Below are 21,260 nucleotides of genomic sequence, written 5' to 3'. Positions count from 1 at the left end.
AGATACTCTACCAGGCTCTTTGTTTACCTTTGTTCTTTTCTCAAGTTTATGAAATAGCTCCCTACTGACCGTGTTTTCTGACCCTGTTTTCTACATAACCAGAAGAAAAGCATGGATATCTTAATCTTCTTGATTCTATTACTTTAGGATAAGAAAGCTGTCTTCTTCACTAATGGTCGGCCTTGACCCTAACAGATATACGGTACGGTGTCATTTCTGTGATACAAGACTTACCTCCCCTTCACTAATGGCTGACCTTGACCCTAACAGATATACGGTATATGGTGTCATTTCTGTGATACAAGACTTACCTCCCCTTCACTAATGGCCGACCTTGACCCTAACAGATATACGGTACGGTATCATTTCTGTGATACAAGACTTACCTCCCCTTCACTAATGGCCGACCTTGCCCCTAACAGATATACGATACTGTATAATTTCTGTGTTATCAGACTTACCTCCCCTTCACTAATGGCCGACCTTGACCCTAACAGATATACGATACTGTATAATTTCCGTGTTATCAGACTTACCTCCCCTTCACTAATGGCCGACCTTGACCCTAACAGATATACTGTATAATTTCCGTGTTATCAGACTTACCTCCTCTTCACTAATGGCCGACCTTGACCCTAACAGATATACAATACTGTATAATTTCCATGTTATCAGACTTACCTCCCCTTCACTAATGGCCGACCTTGACCCTAACAGATATACTGTATAATTTCCGTGTTATCAGACTTACCTCCCCTTCACTAATGGCCGACCTTGACCCTAACAGATATACGATACTGTTTAATTTCTGTGTTATCAGACTCACCTCCCCTTCACTAATGGCCGACCTTGACCCTAACAGATATACGATACTGTATAATTTCTGTGTTATCAGACTCACCTCCCCTTCACTAATGGCCGACCTTGACCCTAACAGATATACGATACTGTATAATTTCTGTGTTATCAGACTTACCTCCCCTTCACTAATGGCCGACCTTGACCCTAACAGATATACGATACTGTATAATTCTGTGTTATCAGACTTACCTCCCCTTCACTAATGGCCGACCTTGACCCTAACAGATATACGATACTGTATAATTTCTGTGTTATCAGACTTACCTCCCCTTCACTAATGGCCGACCTTGACCCTAACAGATATACGATACTGTATAATTTCTGTGTTATCAGACTTACCTCCCCTTCACTAATGGCCGACCTTGACCCTAACAGATATACGATACTGTATAATTTCTGTGTTATCAGACTTACCTCCCCTTCACTAATGGCCGACCTTGACCCTAACAGATATACTGTATAATTTCTGTGTTATCAGACTTACCTCCTCTTCAGTTGCGGCTGATTTCTGGCTGTCCCCTAGTCTACATCGACAAGGATACGCCTGGATAATACTTAAATCTGTAAAGATTGAAAAACACAATATGAGTAAATTTGTCAAGATTAAAATTTAATAAGTACAGTATATACGTCATAATCAAACCACAGAATAAATTATCCTTAAATCCGGAGCACAATTTTTTTTTTTTTTTTTTTTTTTATAATTCAAATTGATCAATTAATAGCAACGAAGTCTTAAATCATTCAAATGACGATAAACAGTGTGTGACCTTCAGCCACTCACGAGGACTGTTGTATAATACTGTACATGGAACAGTATGTTAACAATCTACTGGCTGGAAATTCTAGGTGCGTTTACTTTGGATGTCCATCTCAATTACTGATACTTACGCTGTGATTGCTGATCCCACTTGCCACCGAGGTAGCCCACTACTTCGCTGGACGTGAGATGAGAATGGAAGTCCTGGAATATAACAGAGTTTAGATATAGTCTGTTTCTGGAATATAACAGAGGTTAGATATAGTCTGTTTCTGGAATATAACAGAGGTTAGATATAGTCTGTTTCTGGAATATAACAGAGTTTAGATATAGTCTGTTTCTGGAATATAACAGAGTTTAGATATAGTCTGTTTCTGGAATATAACAGAGTTTAGATATAGTCTGTTTCTGGAATATAACAGAGTTTAGATATAGTCTGTTTCTGGAATATAACAGAGTTTAGATATAGTCTGTTTCTGGAATATAACAGAGGTTAGATATAGTCTGTTTCTGGAATATAACAGAGGTTAGATATAGTCTGTGTATATTTAATATAAATATTAGAATCCTGAAATATAACAGAGTTTACATTTAGTCTGTGTATATTTAATACAAGAGGCCCAATGGGCCTATATCGCTCACCTGGCTCTACAGCAACTTTGAAGTTGATTGAGGTCATTTCTAAAGATACTATGTTGATTACCTCTTTATTCAAATATCATTGTAAGCTAGTTTTATTCATATTAAAATTTTTCTAGTCCTTCATTCCAGCATTCTATTGGCCTAATATCAGGTCTTGCAGGCTCTTGGCTATCGCAAAATTATTGCTTACATATTTAAGCCGATTTCACCCCTGTGACCTTGAATGTAGGTCAAGGTCATTTATTTGAACAAAATTGGTAGCCCTTCACCCCAGCATGCTACAGGCCAAATATCAAGTCACTGGGCCTCTTGGTTATTGAGAAGAAGTCGTTAGAAGATTATAGCCTATTTGACCCATGTGACCTTGAATGAAAGTCAAGGTCATTTATTTGAACAAACTTTGTAGCCCTTCACCCCAGCATGCTATAGGCCCAATATCAAGTCCCTGGGCCTCTTGGTTATTGAGAAGAAGTCGTTTGAAGATTATAGCCTATTTGACCCATGTGACCTTGAATGAAGGTCAAGGTCATTTATTTGAACAAACTTTGTAGCCCTTCACCCCAGCATGCTACAGACCCAATATCAAGTTCCTGGGCCTCTTGGTTATTGAGAAGAAGTCGTTGAAGATTATAGCCTATTTGACCCATGTGACCTTGAATGAAGGTCAAGGTCATTTATTTGAACAAACTTTGTAGCCCTTCACCCCAGCATGCTACGGGCTTCTTGGTTATTGAGAAGAAGTCGTTTGAAGATTATAGCCCAGCATGCTACAGGCCCAAAATCAAGTCCCTGGGCCTCTTGGTTATTGAGAAGTCATTTGAAGATTATAGCCTATTTGACCCATGTGACCTTGAATGAAAGTCAAGGTCATTTATTTAACAAACTTTGTAGCCCTTCACCCCAGCATCTTACAGGCCCAATATCAAGTCCCTGTGCCTCTTGGTTATTGAGAAGAAGTCGTTTGAAGATTATAACCTATTTGACCCATGTGACCTTGAATGAAGGTCAAGGTCATTTATTTGAACAAACTTTGTAGCCCTTCACCCCAGCATGCTATAGGCCCAATATCAAGTCCCTGGGACTTTCGGTTATTGAGAAGAAGTCGTTTGAAGATTAAAGCCTATTTGACCCATGTGACCTTGAATGAAGGCCAATGTCATTTATTTGAACAAACTTTGTAGCCCTTCACCCCAGCATGCTATAGGCCCAATATCAAGTCCCTGGGACTCTTGGTTATTGAGCAGAAGTCATTTGAAGATTATAACCTATTTGACCCATGTGACCTTGAATGAAGGTCAAGGTCATTTATTTGAACAAACTTTGTAGCCCTTCACCCCAGCATGCTACAGGCCCAATATCAAGTCCCTGTGCCTCTTGGTTATTGAGAAGAAGTCGTTTGAAGATTATAACCTATTTGACCCATGTGACCTTGAATGAAGGTCAAGGTCATTTATTTGAACAAACTTTGTAGCCCTTCACCCCAGCATGCTACAGGCCCAATATCAAGTCCCTGGGACTTTCGGTTATTGAGAAGAAGTCGTTTGAAGATTAAAGCCTATTTGACCCATGTGACCTTGAATGAAGGCCAATGTCATTTATTTGAACAAACTTTGTAGCCCTTCACCCCAGCATGCTATAGGCCCAATATCAAGTCCCTGGGACTCTTGGTTATTGAGAAGAAGTCGTTTGAAGATTAAAGCCTATTTGACCCATGTGACCTTGAATGAAGGCCAATGTCATTTATTTGAACAAACTTTGTAGCCCTTCACCCCAGCATGCTATAGGCCCAATATCAAGTCCCTGGGACTCTTGGTTATTGAGAAGAAGTCGTTTGAAGATTATAACCTATTTGACCCATGTGACCTTGAATGAAGGTCAAGGTCATTTATTTGAACAAACTTTGTAGCCCTTCACCCCAGCATGCTACAGGCCCAATATCAAGTCCCTGGGACTCTTGGTTATTGAGAAGAAGTCCTTTGAAGATTATAGCCTATTTGACCCATGTGACCTTGAATGAAGGTCAAGGTCATTTATTTGAACAAACTTTGTAGCCCTTCACCCCAGCATGCTATAGGCCCAATATCAAGTCCCTGGGCCTTTTGGTTATTGAGAAGAAGCTGTTTGAATGAAAAAGTTGACGCCGGACGGACGACGGACGCCGCACCACGGCATAAGCTCACTTGCCCTTCGGGCAGGTGAGCTAATAAATGTTGTAAGCTCTGAAATATAACAGATTGTAATTAACTTACCATCAGTAAGGACGCATTGGTTGTCATGGAAACTGTGAATGGCTGGACCTTGTCAAGGTTACTGAAAGCTTCACACTCAACTAGAGTGTTCGGGTCTCTGAAACAAACAAGAGGCCCAGGGGCCTTAACGGTCATCTGACTCTAAATTAAAACCCTTATATTATTGTAGTATGCATTCTCTGTAGCAAGTATATAGTGGCACTGTTGGCCATGGTGGCCATGGTGGCCATCTTGGATTTCTGACCGACCCAATAAATAACAACAATTGGTCTGGATCATCTAAGGATAATTTCTGGTAAGTAAGAGCTGAATCCCACCGGCGGAATTTGAGAAGTTTGAAATAGGTGTTGTTCAGGAAAACCATAATTGCGCAATCATGTTACCAAGTTTAAAATGTGTTTTTCAAGATGGCTGCCATGGCGGCCATCTTGGATTTCAGACCAATCTACAAAATAACAACATTTGGTCGGGATCATCTCGGGAACATTTCAGGCAAGTTTCAGCCCAACAACACTGGTGGAAGTTGAGAAGAAGTTTAAAATGTGTTTTTCAAGATGGTGGTTATGGCGGCCATCTTGGATTTCAGACCGACCCAAAAATAACGAAAAATAACAACAATTGGTCGGGATCATATTAAGATCATTTCAGGCAAGTTTCAGCTCAATAGCACTGGTGGAACTTGAGAAGAAGTTTAAAATGTGTTTTTGAAGATGGCGGCTATGGCGGCCATCTTGGATTTCGAACCGACCCGAAAAATAACAACACTTGGTCGGGATCATCTTAGGATCATTTTTGGCAAGTTTCAGCCCAACAGCACTGGTGGAACTTGAGAAGAAGTTTAAAATGTGTTTTCAAAATGGCGGATTTGGCGGCCATCTTGGATTTCGGACCGACCCGAAAAATAACAACACTTGGTCAAGATCATATCAGTATCATTTCAGGCAGGTTTCAGCTCAATAGCACTGGTGGAACTTGAGAAAAAGTTTAAAATGTGTTTTACAAGATGGCGGCTATGGCGACCATCTTGGATTTCGGACCGACCCAAAAAATAACAACACTTGGTCGGGATTATATCAGGATCATTTCAGGCAAGTTTCAGCTCAATAGCACTGGTGGAACTCGAGAAGAAGTTTAAAATGTGTTTTTGAAAATGGCGGCTATGGCGGCCATCTTGGATTTCGGACCAACCCGAAAAATAACAACATTTGGTCGGGATCATCTCAGGATCATTTCTGGCAAGTTTCAGCCCAACAGCACTGGTGGATCTTGAGAAGAAGTTTAAAATGTGTTTTTCAAGATGGCGGCTATGGCGGCCATCTTGGATTTCGGACCGACCCAAAAAATAACAACACTTGGTCGGGATTGTATCAGGATCATTTCAGGCAAGTTTCAGCTCAATAGCACTGGTGGAACTTGAGAAGAAGTTTTAAATGTGTTTTTCAAGATGGCGGCTATAGCGGCCATCTTGGATTTCGGACCGACCCGAAAAATAACAACACTTGGTCGGGATCATCTCAGGATCATTTCTGGCAAGTTTCAGTCCAACAGCACTGGTGGAACTTGACAAGAAGTTTAAAATGTGTTTTCAAAATGGCGGATTTGGTGGCCATCTTGGATTTCGGACCGACCCGAAAAATAACAACACTTGGTCAGGACCATCTCAGGTTCATTTCTGGCAAGTTTCATCTTAATCCCACTGGTGGAACTTGAGAAGAAGATTGAAATGTGAAAAATTTACGGACGGCGGACGGCTGACGGCGCACGGCGGACGGCGGACGACGACGGACGAAGCACGATGACTATAGGTCATCCTGACCCTTCGGTCATCAGGACATTTCCTATACACTTTCATCGGGACATTTTATATATACAACGTAACATTTATTAACTGTACAATCTGATTCCACAACAATAAGTGTGGGTTCTAACTGTTCTTGTATAACATAAACTATATTTATTTTACAACAATTGCTATTAAGTTATATTAACTACTCATGTTAGCCCGGATTGATCGTGCTGAGGGGTCTTACTGTGGGAGGAAACTAGAGTACCCGGGCAAAACCTACGTGGTCCAACAGGTGACCTCATACCTTTCACATCTAATTGAGGAATTGAACCCCAGCTGCTTAAGTGAAAGGGGAGTGTGTTACCACTGTCCCATCCAACCACCCTGTTCTTGAGCTACTTGAATATTTTTACTATCTTGTAAGAGTGGCATATCTATGTACATGTTTTATGTTTTTATCTGTGTGGAGTATCTATGTAGGATACTTACATGTTTTGGCTGCGTTTTTTGAGTGCCGAGTGTCGGATGGAAATACGGTCACACACGTTGTTATTGTTAGTTTCCGAGGATGGATTTGAAGGTGGAGTAACTGGCGGTGTGGCGGATGGTGGTGCCGAGGATTTCACCTTCCTTGTTCCGTTTGTTGGAGTTGTCTTCAAGGACAGATTCAATGCTACAACAGTAAAAACCATGGCATAAACAAAATTATTATCACAGTTTGAACCGAGGTTTAAACAAAATTATTAGCACAGTTTTAACAGAGGTTTAAACAAAATCATTATCACAGTTTCAACTGAGGTTTAAACAAAATCATTATCACAGTTTCAACTGAGGTTTAAACAAAATCATTATCACAGTTTTAACCGAGGTTTAAACAAAATCATTATCACAGTTTTAACAGAGGTTTAAACAAAATTATTATCACAGTTTTAACCGAGGTTTAAACAAAATTATTATCACAGTTTGAACCGAGGTTTAAACAAAATCATTATCTTAATTAGTCTTGCTATTAGCCAAAGAAACAAGAGATCCCAGAGGGATCTTGGCGCCCACCATTGAATGATCTTCATAGGTTCCATGTCAGATTGATCTTTTCTCTACTTTTCCCTTCATTTTACTAATCTGTGCAAATTGAGACATCCCTCCAGTACTTTTCAAACAAGGGAATCCTAGCTATATAAGAAATTTGAGATTTAACGATAATGGCTGTTTGTTTGCCAGGTTGTTTTCAGGACAGACTGGTCCAAAAATGCAATACAAGGGACCAAGGGGAACCTACTTATGAAATTTGAGAAAGATCCATTCAGTACTTTGAGAAATAGAGATAACAAACTTCAATTGTCAAAATCCAAGATGGCTGCCTGTCGGCCATGTTGTTTTCTGATTGGTCTCAAAACGCAATATGCATAACTAGGCACCAAGGGAAACCTACATATGAAATTTCAGAAAGATCCATTCAGTACTTTCTCAGAAATAGTGATAACAAACTTAAATTGTCAAAATCCAAGATGGCTGCCTGTCGGCCATGTTGTTTTTAGATTGGTCTCAAAACACAATATGCATAACTAGGCACCAAGGGAAACTTATATATGCAATTTGAGAAAGATCCATTCAGTACATTCTCAGAAATAGCGATAACAAGAATTGTTTGACGGAGGGACGGCCGGACGGACGGACCACGGACCACGGACGCAGGGCGATTTGAACAGCCCACCATCTGATGATGGTGGGCTAAAAAAGTACTCAATATTACAAGGTCCTAGTTATACGGAGTTTATCATTACAGACAGGTTATCACTTAGAACAGTTTAACTGTATAATCTTACCTTCCTCTTGGTGGGAATCCCCATTACTTTTCTCCACAGACAACCTGTAAATACAACAGCCGACCATCAAACAGGTTCTACAATTACTTATTGGATTCCTGATAACATCGATCTGACATGTAGCCTGAGAAAACTACAAACAGGTGCAAAATAAAACAGCCCTGCAAAATGTTCCAGGTAATACCTTTATATAAAACCCAAAAATGTGGGAATTCCTCTCCACTGTGTTAGTCAATGTGGGAATATCCCTCCACTGTGTTAGTCAATGTGGGAATTTCCCTCCACTGTGTTAGTCAATGAGGGAATCTCCCTCCACTGTGTTAGTCAATGTGGGAATATCCCTCCACTGTGTTAGTCAATGTGGGAATCCCCCTCCACTGTGTAAGTCAATGTGGGAATTTCCCTCCACTGTGTTAGTCAATGAGGGAATCTCCCTCCACTGTGTTAGTCAATGTGGGAATATCCCTCCACTGTGTTAGTCAATGTGGGAATCCCCCTCCACTGTGTAAGTCAATGTGGGAATTTCCCTCCACTGTGTTAGTCAATGTGGGAATATCCCTCCACTGGGTTAGTCAATGTGGGAATCCCCCTCCACTGTGTAAGTCAATGTGGGAATCTCCCTCCACTGTGTTAGTCAATGTGGGAATCTCCCTCCACTGTGTAAGTCAATGTGGGAATCTCCCTCCACTGTCTTAGTCAATGTGGGAATCTCCCTCCACTGTGTTAGTCAATGTGGGAATCTCCCTCCACTGTGTTAGTCAATGTGGGAATCTCCCTCCACTGTGTTAGTCAATGGGGGAATCTCCCTCCACTGTCTTAGTCAATGTGGGAATCTCCCTCCACTGTGTTAGTCAATGTGGGAATCTCCCTCCACTGTGTAAGTCAATGTGGGAATCTCCCTCCACTGTGTTAGTCAATGTGGGAATCTCCCTCCACTGTGTTAGTCAATGTGGGAATCTCCCTCCACTGTGTAAGTCAATGTGGGAATCTCCCTCCACTGTGTTAGTCAATGTGGGACTGGGAATCGTCATTAATGGGTTATATTAACAAAAGTAAACTGTATGTTACATCTTTGTATGACTGTGACAAACCTGTGAGTCTGGCTTCCTCCATTGAAAACTGGTGTGCTGGTATGGGCGGGGCGTGCTGTGAGATCGAGAGGTGCTGTTTCCCCCGGGGTACTCCGGTCCCAGCCTTCATCCAGATGTTGTGTTCCAACTTCATCATCAGCTTGAAGTCTGGGTTCCACTTCAGAGTGAGGCTGTGACCCTAAATCAGAGTGAGGCTGTGACCCTAGTTCTGATAGAGGCTGTGACAACTCAGAGTGAGGTCTTGACCCCAGGTCAGAATGAGGTCGTGACCCCAATTCTGATGGAGGCCTTGATCTGAGGTCACCTTGTTCACCATTCAAATCACTACATATACTTCGTGGGGACTGAAAAATAGAGAAAATTACTACATTTATTTGGTGAGGACTAAAAAATAGAGAAAATTACTACATTTATTTGGTGGGGACTGAAAAATAGAGAAAATTACTACATTTTCTTGGTGGGGACTGAAAAATAGAGAAAATTACTACATTTACTTGGTGGGGACTGAAAAATAGAGAAAATTACTACATTTACTTGGTGGGGACTGAAAAATAGAGAAAATTACTACATTTACTTGGTGGGGACTGAAAAATAGAGAAAATTACTACATTTACTTGGTGGGGACTGAAAAATAGAGAAAATTACTACATTTACTTGGTGGGGACTGAAAAATAGAGAAAATTACTACATTTACTTGGTGGGGACTGAAAAATAGAGAAAATTACTACATTTACTTGGTGGGGACTGAAAAATAGAGAAAATTACTACATTTACTTGGTGGGGACTGAAAAATAGAGAAAATTACTACATTTATTTGGTGGGGACTGAAAAATAGAGAAAATTACTACAGTATATATACTTCGTGGGGACTGAAAAATAGAGAAAATTACTATGTACACTCTTTGAGACTGAAACGTTGAGAAATCTGGGGATTGACACGTGGAGAAAATCATTACATATTAATGAAGAACAATGAGAAGACCAGGCAGTGTTCATTTTAGATTTGTGAAAAGGGGGGCCATTGGGCCCCCTTGGGTTGAAAAAATGGGGTCATTGGCCAAAAAAGTAGGGCCAAGGTAAAAATCACACGAAAAATAATTTTAGTCTGACCACTAGTACTGTTATAAATTGTTTGTTTTTTTGTTTTTTTTCTAAATCTTCACATGCACATCAAAAATTCAAATGTCAGTCAATATCACATCAAGAAACATTTAATAAAAGTAATGAAGTATTACCAGTATAATTTGTTTTGTTGTTTTTTTTCTTAATCTTTCACATCAAAATTCACACAATTTCACATCAATGAAATGAATCATTATGATCCAGGAACAATGAACTCATCAAAAGGACCAGTCTGATCCAGAAACTTAAAAGTTGGCATCACTATTGTATGATCAAACAGTTCAGAGTTGCTTAGTTCATTTCATAACAAGGAACCTCAAGTTAGGAAAAGCTTTTTCTTTGTTTCTTTGCCTTCCAGATTTTAACACTTTCACTAAAGTTAAACTCTTTAACTGGCAGTCCTTCAAGTGATACAGTTAACAGGTCATCAACTGTAGATGGCTTTATCCTGTTTCTGTAGCTAGTTTTGATTCTGTTTTGTCCACTAAAGCCACGTTCACAGTCAGCAGTGTGAATGGGAGCTGTCAATGCCAGGTGAGGCCAGCTAAGGTCAACAAGTTGGGGAAATCATCCTTGTGGTAAGAGTTGATAAGACTCCACAGTACAGACAGTTTGTCCCTGGGATACCCTGAATTGAGCACAAGAGGTTTCAGCTGGTTCCATTCTTGTTTAGTTTTTTCTGTATCAATTATAGGATCAGTCTCCCCTTCTCCGTGCTGCTGGGTGGTTCCAAAGTGTGTGCAAAGGACCTCTATCTTCTCATTACCCCATGCCTCCAAATCTGACTTGCTGAGAAATGAGATAGGTCTCAATCCAAGGACACCATATGCATACATGATGTTACTGTCTTTCTTTGGGAACCTGTCATTCAACTTGGCGATCAGGCTTTCAATAAATTGTACTCTGTTTTTGTTTACATCTTGTGGCGTCTTTGTTATCAGATGTCCTTTGAAGTACATTTTACCATCAGTTTCTATCAGGTGTTCCTTAAGCTGCCCAAGATATGTGTTCTGTAAAGTATCTCCGTTCTTGTACTTCTCCAGTGTAGCAATACAGTTGTCTACAGAAACCTGTACCATCGCAACATCCAAGTCAGTTTTTTGGAACACTAGGCACATTTCAGTAATGATAGGAAGGATATCCATTAACATGTATGTTGTTGCAATGAACTTGTGGTTGGCCAATTTCCTTGAATATCCCTTAGCCTTTGCATCCTTTTCATTTGCAAACAAAGTGATAAGAGAATCTAGTGTTCTATATACTGACTCAACTGCTTTGTAAATTGACATCCATCGAACTTCATGGACTTCCCTGACCTTTAATGTAGGCTCTTCTAACAGTGATTGTATAGATGCCAGCTTCTCACACCTATTTGCAGATGCTTTAAAGAAATAAAACATTCCTGTAAGTGTCTCTTGGAATTCTTTTATGTAGGGTACATCACTTGCTGCTTGAGAACTGACAAGTGCAAGTCTATGTGCAATACAGTGGAAATTTAACATCATTGGGTTTTTCCTCATCAAATAACCAGTTACACCCTCCTTTTTACCAGTCATGACTTTTGCCCCATCACTCCCTAATCCCATAACTTTACTCATGGGAACATCCCTTTCCTCCAAACAAGATATTAATGCCTCTGCAACAGCTTTTCCAGTTCCATTTGCAATTTTCACATTTTCAATGAAATGGGTAGAGGGCTTATAAGTGTCCGGGTCTAACACACGAGCATACACTACCAGTTTCTTCTGCATGCCAATGTCTGTGCTCTCATCAGCAAAAATACTGATAAATGGTGATTTTGTTAACATCATGTTTATGTTACCTCTAATTGATGATGCGAGTGTTTCCAACATGTCATTAGCTGTTGAATCAGAAGTGTATGTAACATGCCCTTGAGATAGTTTGTCAATGTTTGGACAGTCGTTTATTTTCAAAAATTCCATCAAACTTGAATGTTTATGAAGGGGTAAGTTTTCCTTTGCAAGCCAATAAACAGACCTCATAGCTACCGACAGTGCATTTTCTTTTTCATTTGTAACGTTTTTAATTGCTGTGACAAAATCGGATTTCATATTTTCTGCTAAAACCGCAGCCTTGTGATCCTTTCCATCAGCATGCCTAGTCAGAGTGCTAGTACGGAAATTGGACGTACCTTCGGTCAAAGTGTTTACTTTCCGATGCTTTAAACACAAACTACACTGCATCACATTTTTTTCTTCGTTAAATGTCACCCATGAGAAGAGAGAAAACCATTTGCTCTGAAACACGCGGCCCGATGTCGATGATTCCGTTTGGTCCACCGGCTTATATTCAGTAATTTCAATGTCGGATTGCTCCGTATTTTTCACTGAAGCACCGTCCGATTGCGTTGTGGAATCATCGATCGTTCCGTCATTGTTATTATCTGACCGTTGACTCACCGAAAAATAGTGTAATACAGTTCGTTTTTTACTTTTCACGGACCCATCACACGGCGTTTTTCTTTTTCCCGAAGACATTTTTTTATGTTTACTACAGAAACGATCCGAACCAATCAAAATCATCGTTAGGTTACATGTCTCTATCGACCAATCAAATACATCGTTGTATCACTCGAGGCGCGTTCGGCATGAAAACCAACAAAACAACAACGGAGATCGATGATACGGCAGATATTTTTGACTTTCGCTAAGGAATGGTCCATATTTTTTGTTGCGCCCGAGGACCCCGTGAAACATCAATTTATGCGCCTAGTGATAAAAAATAGCGCCAATGGCGTGATGGCGCGGCCTAAAATGAACACTGACCAGGCGTTTTGGAAGGTTAAGCATCTCAATGACGACAACCAAAATAGAAATCTGTCATATCCAGGTTAGGTCACATTCTCAAACTGAGGCCAAGGGTGGTGACAACGAAACAACTCGGCATATCAACAAGCTTTGAACATGCAACTTCATATTGCACGAGCTAAACAAAATAGCATACATGTATTTGCAAATGAGATGATGTTGACCAAAAAACTTTCCCAAGATGAAGCAGTAAAAACTGATAAGATGGTGAGACATCTGCTGTGAGGAAGGAAACACCATTGATACCAAATAGAACATTTACAACTAGAAACCATGAGGCATCTAAATATATCGGAAAGATCAACGCAGTACTTTCTGAGAAATAGTGAGAAACTTCAATTTTCATAATCATATATAGTCATCTTTTGGCCACAATCTCTCAAAAATGAATATGTACACCTAGAACCTACAGGCAGCCCACACAATTATCAAATTTGAGAAAGATCCATTAAGAACTTCGTGAGAAATATTGGTAACAAACTGTCAAATCATATGATCGTCTATCAGCAATTTTGTTTTATGAATAGTCTCAAAATTGAACATGTCCAATAAAGAAACAGGGGAACCTACACATAAATCCTAAAAAGTTCATCAAACAATCTCAAACAACAGTAATAATAACAAGCATGCTGGGTCCCCTACCGGCCCCGCTAGATCAAATACAGGGAGGAAACCTATAGTCCTCGCTCCGATCCCCTCCCCGCAGGTTTCACCAGTAGGGACTAATAATTGTATGAAGACCTAAGTGGGGGATGACCCACAACTCCTATTAGTGGCAGTGCAATGAACGACAGACAATGTCAAGTTAAAAATAAGTTTAGTACAGACAAGGTTTAAAGGTAAGAGAATGTAAAGATACCAACCAACATTTACACAAATCAAAATAAAGACTCAAAACATTGACAAAAGAAAAGTGGAAAATTTCCATAAGTCGAGAAAATCATTGATTTTACTGACCGGTGTTTCCCGACTTCGTGCGGGACTGTGAGGGTGATATTTCCTGAACCAAGACGTCTTCCATGAATCCAGCTTTCGTCCCTTGTACATCACCTTAAACAGAGTGTCCATCCAGGACAGAATTTTATTTCTGTTCACAGTTTTTGGTCATTATATTTCAACATACCTAAATGTTACCATGGGGCTTATCGCTGAACAAATATGGTATTGTCCACTTGTGTAAATGCATTTATCTAAGCTCAGGTGGCAGACTGTTCAACGTTAGGGAAGGGTGGGATAATGACCCGATAAGGGCTTATCGCTGGACAAATACGGTATAACAGATTAGTGTTATGCACTCATCTAATTGTTAAAGGACAGACTTCTGACTTCTACAGAGTTATTCACTACACTTAGACTTTTATAAGGAATCATCTATCATAAAAATGTCTAAACCTACCCCTTGTACAGATAAGTTTGGTTCCATCACACTGGTATCATCTACCACACTGTCACTGATCAGTTACTCACCGAGGCCCTGGTTACATCACACGGGTATCATCTACCACACTGTCACTCAGTTACTCACCGAGGCCCTGGTTACATCACACGGGTATCATCTACCACACTGTCACTCAGTTACTCACCGAGGCCCTGGTTACATCACACGGGTATCATCTACAGTGTTCCAGCTAGGTCGGGTTAGCAGGGCGCGGCGCCCTGCCCCTAATTGAAAATTAGAAATGCGCCCCGCCCCTTTTCATGTAGTACTGCCCTTTTTCTAAGTGTCATTGGTGCTCATTTTGCCTCGTACACTCTAGATCCGATTTGCTGAAGCCATGCAATATACAGTCAGTCACTAATTGGCCACCTGTAACACCAGTCCCCTTACCTGTAGACCTTTATCCACGGTACTGATGGACGCTGCCCGAGGCACAGATCGGTCAGCTGGGGATTGAGCTGGTGTTTTATAGAGTCATTTAACCGTGACGAGTCGATAGGATCGGTTGGTAATCCAATTAAATCATAATCACGAAGGCTTTTTGAAGATGGACAAAGTAATTATAATGGATGGAAATGTTGTTTTACTTATGTAAACAACTTTTGACAAGACCGAAAAGAGCCGCACGTTTGTCGTAAAGTTATCCCATGAGCACGTGTGCAATTGGCGATCGATCTATATATCTTTGAAATTTTCTTCACATGACAACACGAAATCTTTCTGGTTTTAACCAAGCAACTTTTAAGTAAATGATCATGAGATCACTTTCCAGCGATTTTCCAGTGATCAAAATTAGCTTTCGGTTGATTTTATTTGATGAAGTTTGGCGGGACGCCGGAAATGGTTCGTTGTAAATGCAGATGTCGCAAATTCCTTGTTGGATTGACGGATTTCTATACAAAATGTTTATTTTTCATCAGTAAATAAAGGACACATAAAAATATCTGCTCATGTGAATAATGGTTGCAAAAGTTTAGTTTATATTGTGTTACTTTCGTATCTGAAATGCCGACTCCGCATTAACTGCGGGTCATGTGATAGCCAAGTGATTACATTTCTACAACACGCGGGGACCGTTTGTTTACGAGAGCAACGGAACAAATGTTTGATCAGAAACTTGCGAATCATGATCGGCCCTAATTCGTTTACCATTTCTTATAATTAATTCAAGAAAATGTTAACTTGCTATAATTTCCTGATTTTAGTTTACCGTTATTTCTAAAGAGTCTAAAGTGAAAGTAGAAATTTACCGCTGCTTACAAGATACATCGCAGTTATTTGGACGACGTTTATTCAGATAATAAATAATATAATTTCTTTTACTTAATCATTTTTTTCTCGTATATGCTTGATCACCTTTTCTCTTTTGCTCTATAATATCTTCACTTACAATTAGTCGTCTTACAATCACAACGGACAGACTAACTTCTGGTTGAAAATATCGCTCTGTTGATTATAATCTGATAGTAACTTTTTGATTGGACGTAATTATCGTATATGGATTCTCTCAATACACCCTTAAATTGAAATAATGCTAATATCATTTTATTTTTGAATTACTCTTGGTCATAACTTTTACCATCAACATTTAAAACAATATTTGAAGAATAAAGAGAAGAAAGAAGACATTTTTACACACAAACAAAATAATAAAAAAAAATCAACAGATTTCCATTTGTCTCTTATGAATCAGGTCATATGTAATGCATGGATGTACTTAACTTGTCCTGTAAAATAAGGTAGAAGATAGATAGGCCCGGAAAAAATGTCGCGCACAAAAATGCCCCTTTTTTTAGGCAGCGCCCTGCCCTTTTCAAATCCTAGCTGGAACACTGATCTACCACACTGTCACTCAGTTACTCACCGAGGCCCTGGTTACATCACACGGTATCATCTACCACACTGTCACTCAGTTACTCACCGAGGCCCTGGTTACATCACACGGGTATCATCTACCACACTGTCACTCAGTTACTCACCGAGGCCCTGGTTCAATCACACGGGTATCATCTACCACACTGTCACTCAGTTACTCACCGAGGCCCATCCACATCCAGATTTTTTCTCCGGATTGATTTGACGTTTACAGTGCTGGGCCCAAGCACTAGGTGTAGCAAACACTTCCTTCGTGGCTGGAGTTTGTATCTTTCCATTGGGCAGCAGGTCTGCGATAAACTTTCTCCCCTTATAACGAAAAACAAAATTATAATATACATATATACGGGTTTGGATTGATTCTATTTACAAAACGTTCAATGGTTAAACAGTTTGGGAAGAAATTAAATTGAGAATTGAGAGTTTAGAAAGAAGAGAAAAGATCCCAAATTTATAAAGCTCATACAATTATGCAATAGGGGAAGCAGAAACAATTCTAAGTTTTGTACCTGATATTTGAGAATGAATTCCATCTTAGATATCTGAGGACGAGCATTGCACCAGATATTTAAAGGTGAGTTTTGTCGCAAAAATTTGAGGGTGGATATTGTACAAGTTATTTGAGGGCAAGTTTTGTACCAATATGAGGGTGAGTATTGCATCAGATATTTGAGGGAGAGTTTAAATTTCATACCAGATATTTGAGGATGAGTTTCATAAGAAAATATTTGAGGGTGAGTTTCATACCAGATATTTGAGGGTGAGTTTCATAAGAAAATATTTGAGGGTGAGTTTCATACAGGATATTTGTGGGTGAGTTTAAGTATATTTCATACCAGATATTTGTGGGTGAGTTTCATACCAGATATTTGTGGGTGAGTTTCATACCAGATATTTGAGGGTGAGTTTCATACCAGATATTTGAGGGTGAGTTTCATACCAGATACGGTATTTGAGAGTTAGTATCCAGGTACTTAAGGATGAATTCTATATCAGATATTTAAGGGTGAAGTTGGTGATGTGCTCCAGATATTTGAGTGTAGGTTTTTACCAGATATTTGAGTGTAGGTTTTTACCAGATATTTGAGTGTAGGTTTTTACCAGATATTTGAGTGTAGGTTTTTACCAGATATTTGAGTGTGAGTACAGCATTTCCAGGCTCCATGATATGGTCTGTGATTAACATTTGCAAGGTGACACTTCGTCCTGAGATGACAGGTTTGGAGTCTGGTGTAGTGGTTGTAAGCTGGGCTCCTTCTGTTGTCATTTCAGCATCCTCATCCTCATCATAACCGCCTTCTTCTTCCTCTATATCATCTTTTGTTGACATCTTTGCTCAATTTTCAGGATGCTGCAAATAAAATTCAAAATTACATTATTAATAAATTTCTAAAACACCTGTAGTCAGCTGTAATTTGCAAATTAGCTAAACAGTACTAATATAAATATATTTATCATTACAAATTATCTCCCTTTGGAATATTTAAACATGGTAATGGTTCAAGCATAAAAACTTACCATCGCATTCACAAGGCTATGTTGAGAACAAACTATATACCAGATGTTCAGGGATAAACTCGAGCTGTGTATCAAATATTTCTTACTCATTTTCTTATCATTAATAATATCTATATTAAAATATATATCAATTTGCGACTCGCTTTTTACACTTACCAATAAGTTGTGATTGCTGATGCTATCAGTGAAAACCCCGACCCATAAAATCGAAATTTTACTTTCTTTACCCATGCATATGCACAGAATAAAATAAAACTCAGTGTTTATCCTACTAAATACAGAATTCGGGCGACATTTGTACCTCCACAGGTGTTGTATACAGGCACCATTGAAATACAAGAGCACGTCACCATCGTCTAGTTTTAAGTTATATGGTAAACAGACTCTGGCCTATTATAGCTATACGATAGTGACGCGTCCCTGTGATTCTTCCTCCTCCGGTATACATGTATATATATGTACAGTGTAAAAATCTCACTCAGGTCAGAGATCAGACCACAGCGAAAATTAGATAGGCCTATATGCAGTGTGAAGTTATAAGGTCCCTGGGTCTAACGACCCTGCTGCTAAACGGATATACTTTTAAATCTGCGTTTTTATAAAAGAAATCCATACGCCCATTGTCATCTAATTATTTATTGACAGCTGATTACGTCCCGAACACCTGCAGGCAGCTGTAATTTGGCGAACAGAAGTTCGAAATTGAATGCTGAATTGGGACAATATGCTAAAAAGATGGCAGTTGTGCATGTAGTCGAGTTGGTCAACCACCAAAAACATTTCGCGAAGTTTAAATAAGAACTACAATTGCTCACCTTACAAACTGCAATCCTTATAGAGGAAAATTATGGCTCAATTTCTTTGTTTACATGTGCTTCCTGTGACCCATTACCTTCACGGAGTCAAAATGTAGTCGCACATGATTGGTTAAAATTATATTTGAAACATGGTGTCTTTATGTATATTGAGATGTAATAAATATGTCTCGCTATTTTTGGTATGCATTTTGTAAGTAAATAATCACATTTTGGTTAATCTTATTCACTCTATTATAAAAGCAGGGATTTTCCCCCCTCGTAACACAGTGTATACTCCCCTTGTACGCTGGTCCCAAACCCGGACCACTTGTTACGCGCGCAATGAATGCAAATATTACGATGACTGAAGGATAAAAGCTATATTTAAATCATTAAAGAAATAATGCTCGACACCGGAAAATTGATATTAAAAAATAGCATTTGTATTATCATACTGTCCTACTTTGAGCTACTAAGTGATGACAGAGAGATATATATGTCTCTGGTGATGATAAATAATCTAAAAATTTCTAAAAACAATTTGAAAAAATGATTTATACCGATAAATACATTGATAAAAATGCGTTTGTTACTTATTACAAAATTGTTTCAAAATGTATGCTTAATTTGGGTTTTTTTTACCATAGATACCAGTAGATATGACACGCCAAGTTATCGTTGTACTGTATAAATATGTTTCTGATTGGAGCAATGTCAAACCAGATTAAAATCAGAAATCTTATCTACTTTATACGATGTCTTAGACCCTTTCTTTCAAGATATCTTACATATTATGAAAGATATCTTATAGGATAAAATTATTTGAGTTCAAATCGTTCTCCATTTGTTTTCTCATAAATATTTCACAAAAGGATCGGGCGCAAATTATCGCAATACATGGACACATGTATGTTAGAGCAATTACCGAAGTTAACCAGCACATTTATAAAGAGCAGAGCAATGGTCATTTTCAGATGGGGTCTCCTTGTAGTAGTTGGTGACTACACCTCACTGAACAATTAACGAGAGGCCCATTGCATGCCATCGACAGCTATTTGGGTTTGCCCATGGACACAACCACGACAGCACAGATCGGCCCATTTCTTTACTTATCCAGAATTCTACTACCTCTGTTTTCCAGAGATGTAAGGATTAAAGTTTATTGTTATGAGTCGTGACACGATTTTTATTTTTTAGAGAAAATTTTGGAAATTATTTTTGAATTTTCTTCCCTTGAGATTAAGCATGCATGCTTACACGTGTACGAGTAACCTCCCATCTGATAATGACTTGTTGAAGATGTATGGAAGAGACCAACGAATACTTTTTGTTCTTAGACAGTTTACATGTAGTTTGGCAATGTCTCCCTTCATTTTTCGACCAACCTCTTTCAAACTTGGAATACATAATGATCATGATAATTCTGAAGTTGTGTCTCGATGAAAAAAAAAATCTGATTCGAATGGTTTTTTTTTGTCTGGAATATATTCTACATTTTTCGACCCATCTCTTTGAAACTTCCTATGCTTTATATATCGACATTTTCTAGTTATTGCCCTTTGTTTATTTCAGTATTTGATTTTTGTCCGGTCATCTATTCTACTCATATCGTGTTTTGCCTGCATATAGTCAAGTGTGATGGCTTAGATTTGTTTTATTTAAATCCTAAATAGACCTCCCTTACCAACGGCTAGTGTCATAGTTAGATATCTAATTTGTCCTTGACCTATGAATCCAAATGACCTTGATCTATGACCAGTGACCCTGACCTTTGTTCAGATGATTTATTGTATATTTGCTGCATGTCATCACAATAATCAAAATCTTACCTTGACCTTTGACTCATGGCCAGGGACGTTAGGCTTTGGTCAGCTGACTCCTTGTTCAATTCCGGCCATCATTGCTTCATAGCAACATAATGTTCGTCAGTAAAAAGATGTTAAAAATTTGACCTTGACATTTAACCCGGTCACCTTGACCTTTAGTCGACTGACTCATTGCTTAATTCTGTCCAACATTACTTCAAAATGTCAAAACAAAATGTTCCATCAGTGAAAATATTCAGAATTTGACATTGACTTTTGGAGTAAAGACCTTGGCATTTGACCTTTATTTTAAAACTCAGTTATTTTTGTCAAATGAAAATCCTTGCAAATTTTCATGAGTAAAGCGTTGAAGAAATACTTAAGTTATCAGTCGGGAACAGAATTTGTTGGCAAACAGACAGAGTGATTACTAAAGGGCACCAATATCTCCGATATGGGACCCTAAAATATTTCAGAAATGCTAGCAAACTGGTTTTAAATTCAAGCTTTATGAAACCCTTTACAGCAAGCTTTTTTAAGAATCAAACTGGTGGTTAACATTACCATCGATACATTGGTGTACATTTCGGACCTCAACACTTTGGTGGACACGTAGTGTACACGTCGGTACACCTCGAGCCATAACATTACCATGGATACGT

The 21,260-nt window shown here is 39.0% G+C and overlaps 1 protein-coding gene across 1 annotated transcript in view; it reads right to left on the bottom strand.

Moving 5' to 3' along the window:
• The window catches only part of LOC117317773 (MPN domain-containing protein-like), a 31,897-nt gene extending 12,957 nt beyond the window's left edge, over nt 1-18,940 (bottom strand). The window contains exons 1-10 of the mRNA XM_033872704.1: nt 18,812-18,940; nt 17,605-17,829; nt 16,641-16,787; nt 14,123-14,215; nt 9,216-9,559; nt 8,125-8,168; nt 6,788-6,971; nt 4,513-4,609; nt 1,753-1,825; nt 1,346-1,422 (exon numbers count right to left, since the gene is read on the bottom strand). Of these exons, the coding sequence (XP_033728595.1) occupies nt 1,346-1,422; nt 1,753-1,825; nt 4,513-4,609; nt 6,788-6,971; nt 8,125-8,168; nt 9,216-9,559; nt 14,123-14,215; nt 16,641-16,787; nt 17,605-17,808 (1,263 nt within the window). The 5' untranslated portion in view covers nt 17,809-17,829; nt 18,812-18,940. The remainder of the gene's footprint in view (nt 1-1,345; nt 1,423-1,752; nt 1,826-4,512; nt 4,610-6,787; nt 6,972-8,124; nt 8,169-9,215; nt 9,560-14,122; nt 14,216-16,640; nt 16,788-17,604; nt 17,830-18,811) is intronic.
• Nucleotides 18,941-21,260: the final 2,320 nt, after the last annotated feature.

This window comes from Pecten maximus, chromosome 19, assembly GCF_902652985.1.
Source record: "Pecten maximus chromosome 19, xPecMax1.1, whole genome shotgun sequence".
Taxonomy (NCBI): Eukaryota; Metazoa; Mollusca; class Bivalvia; order Pectinida; family Pectinidae; genus Pecten; species Pecten maximus.
This window is presented reverse-complemented; position numbering and strand designations above follow the sequence as displayed.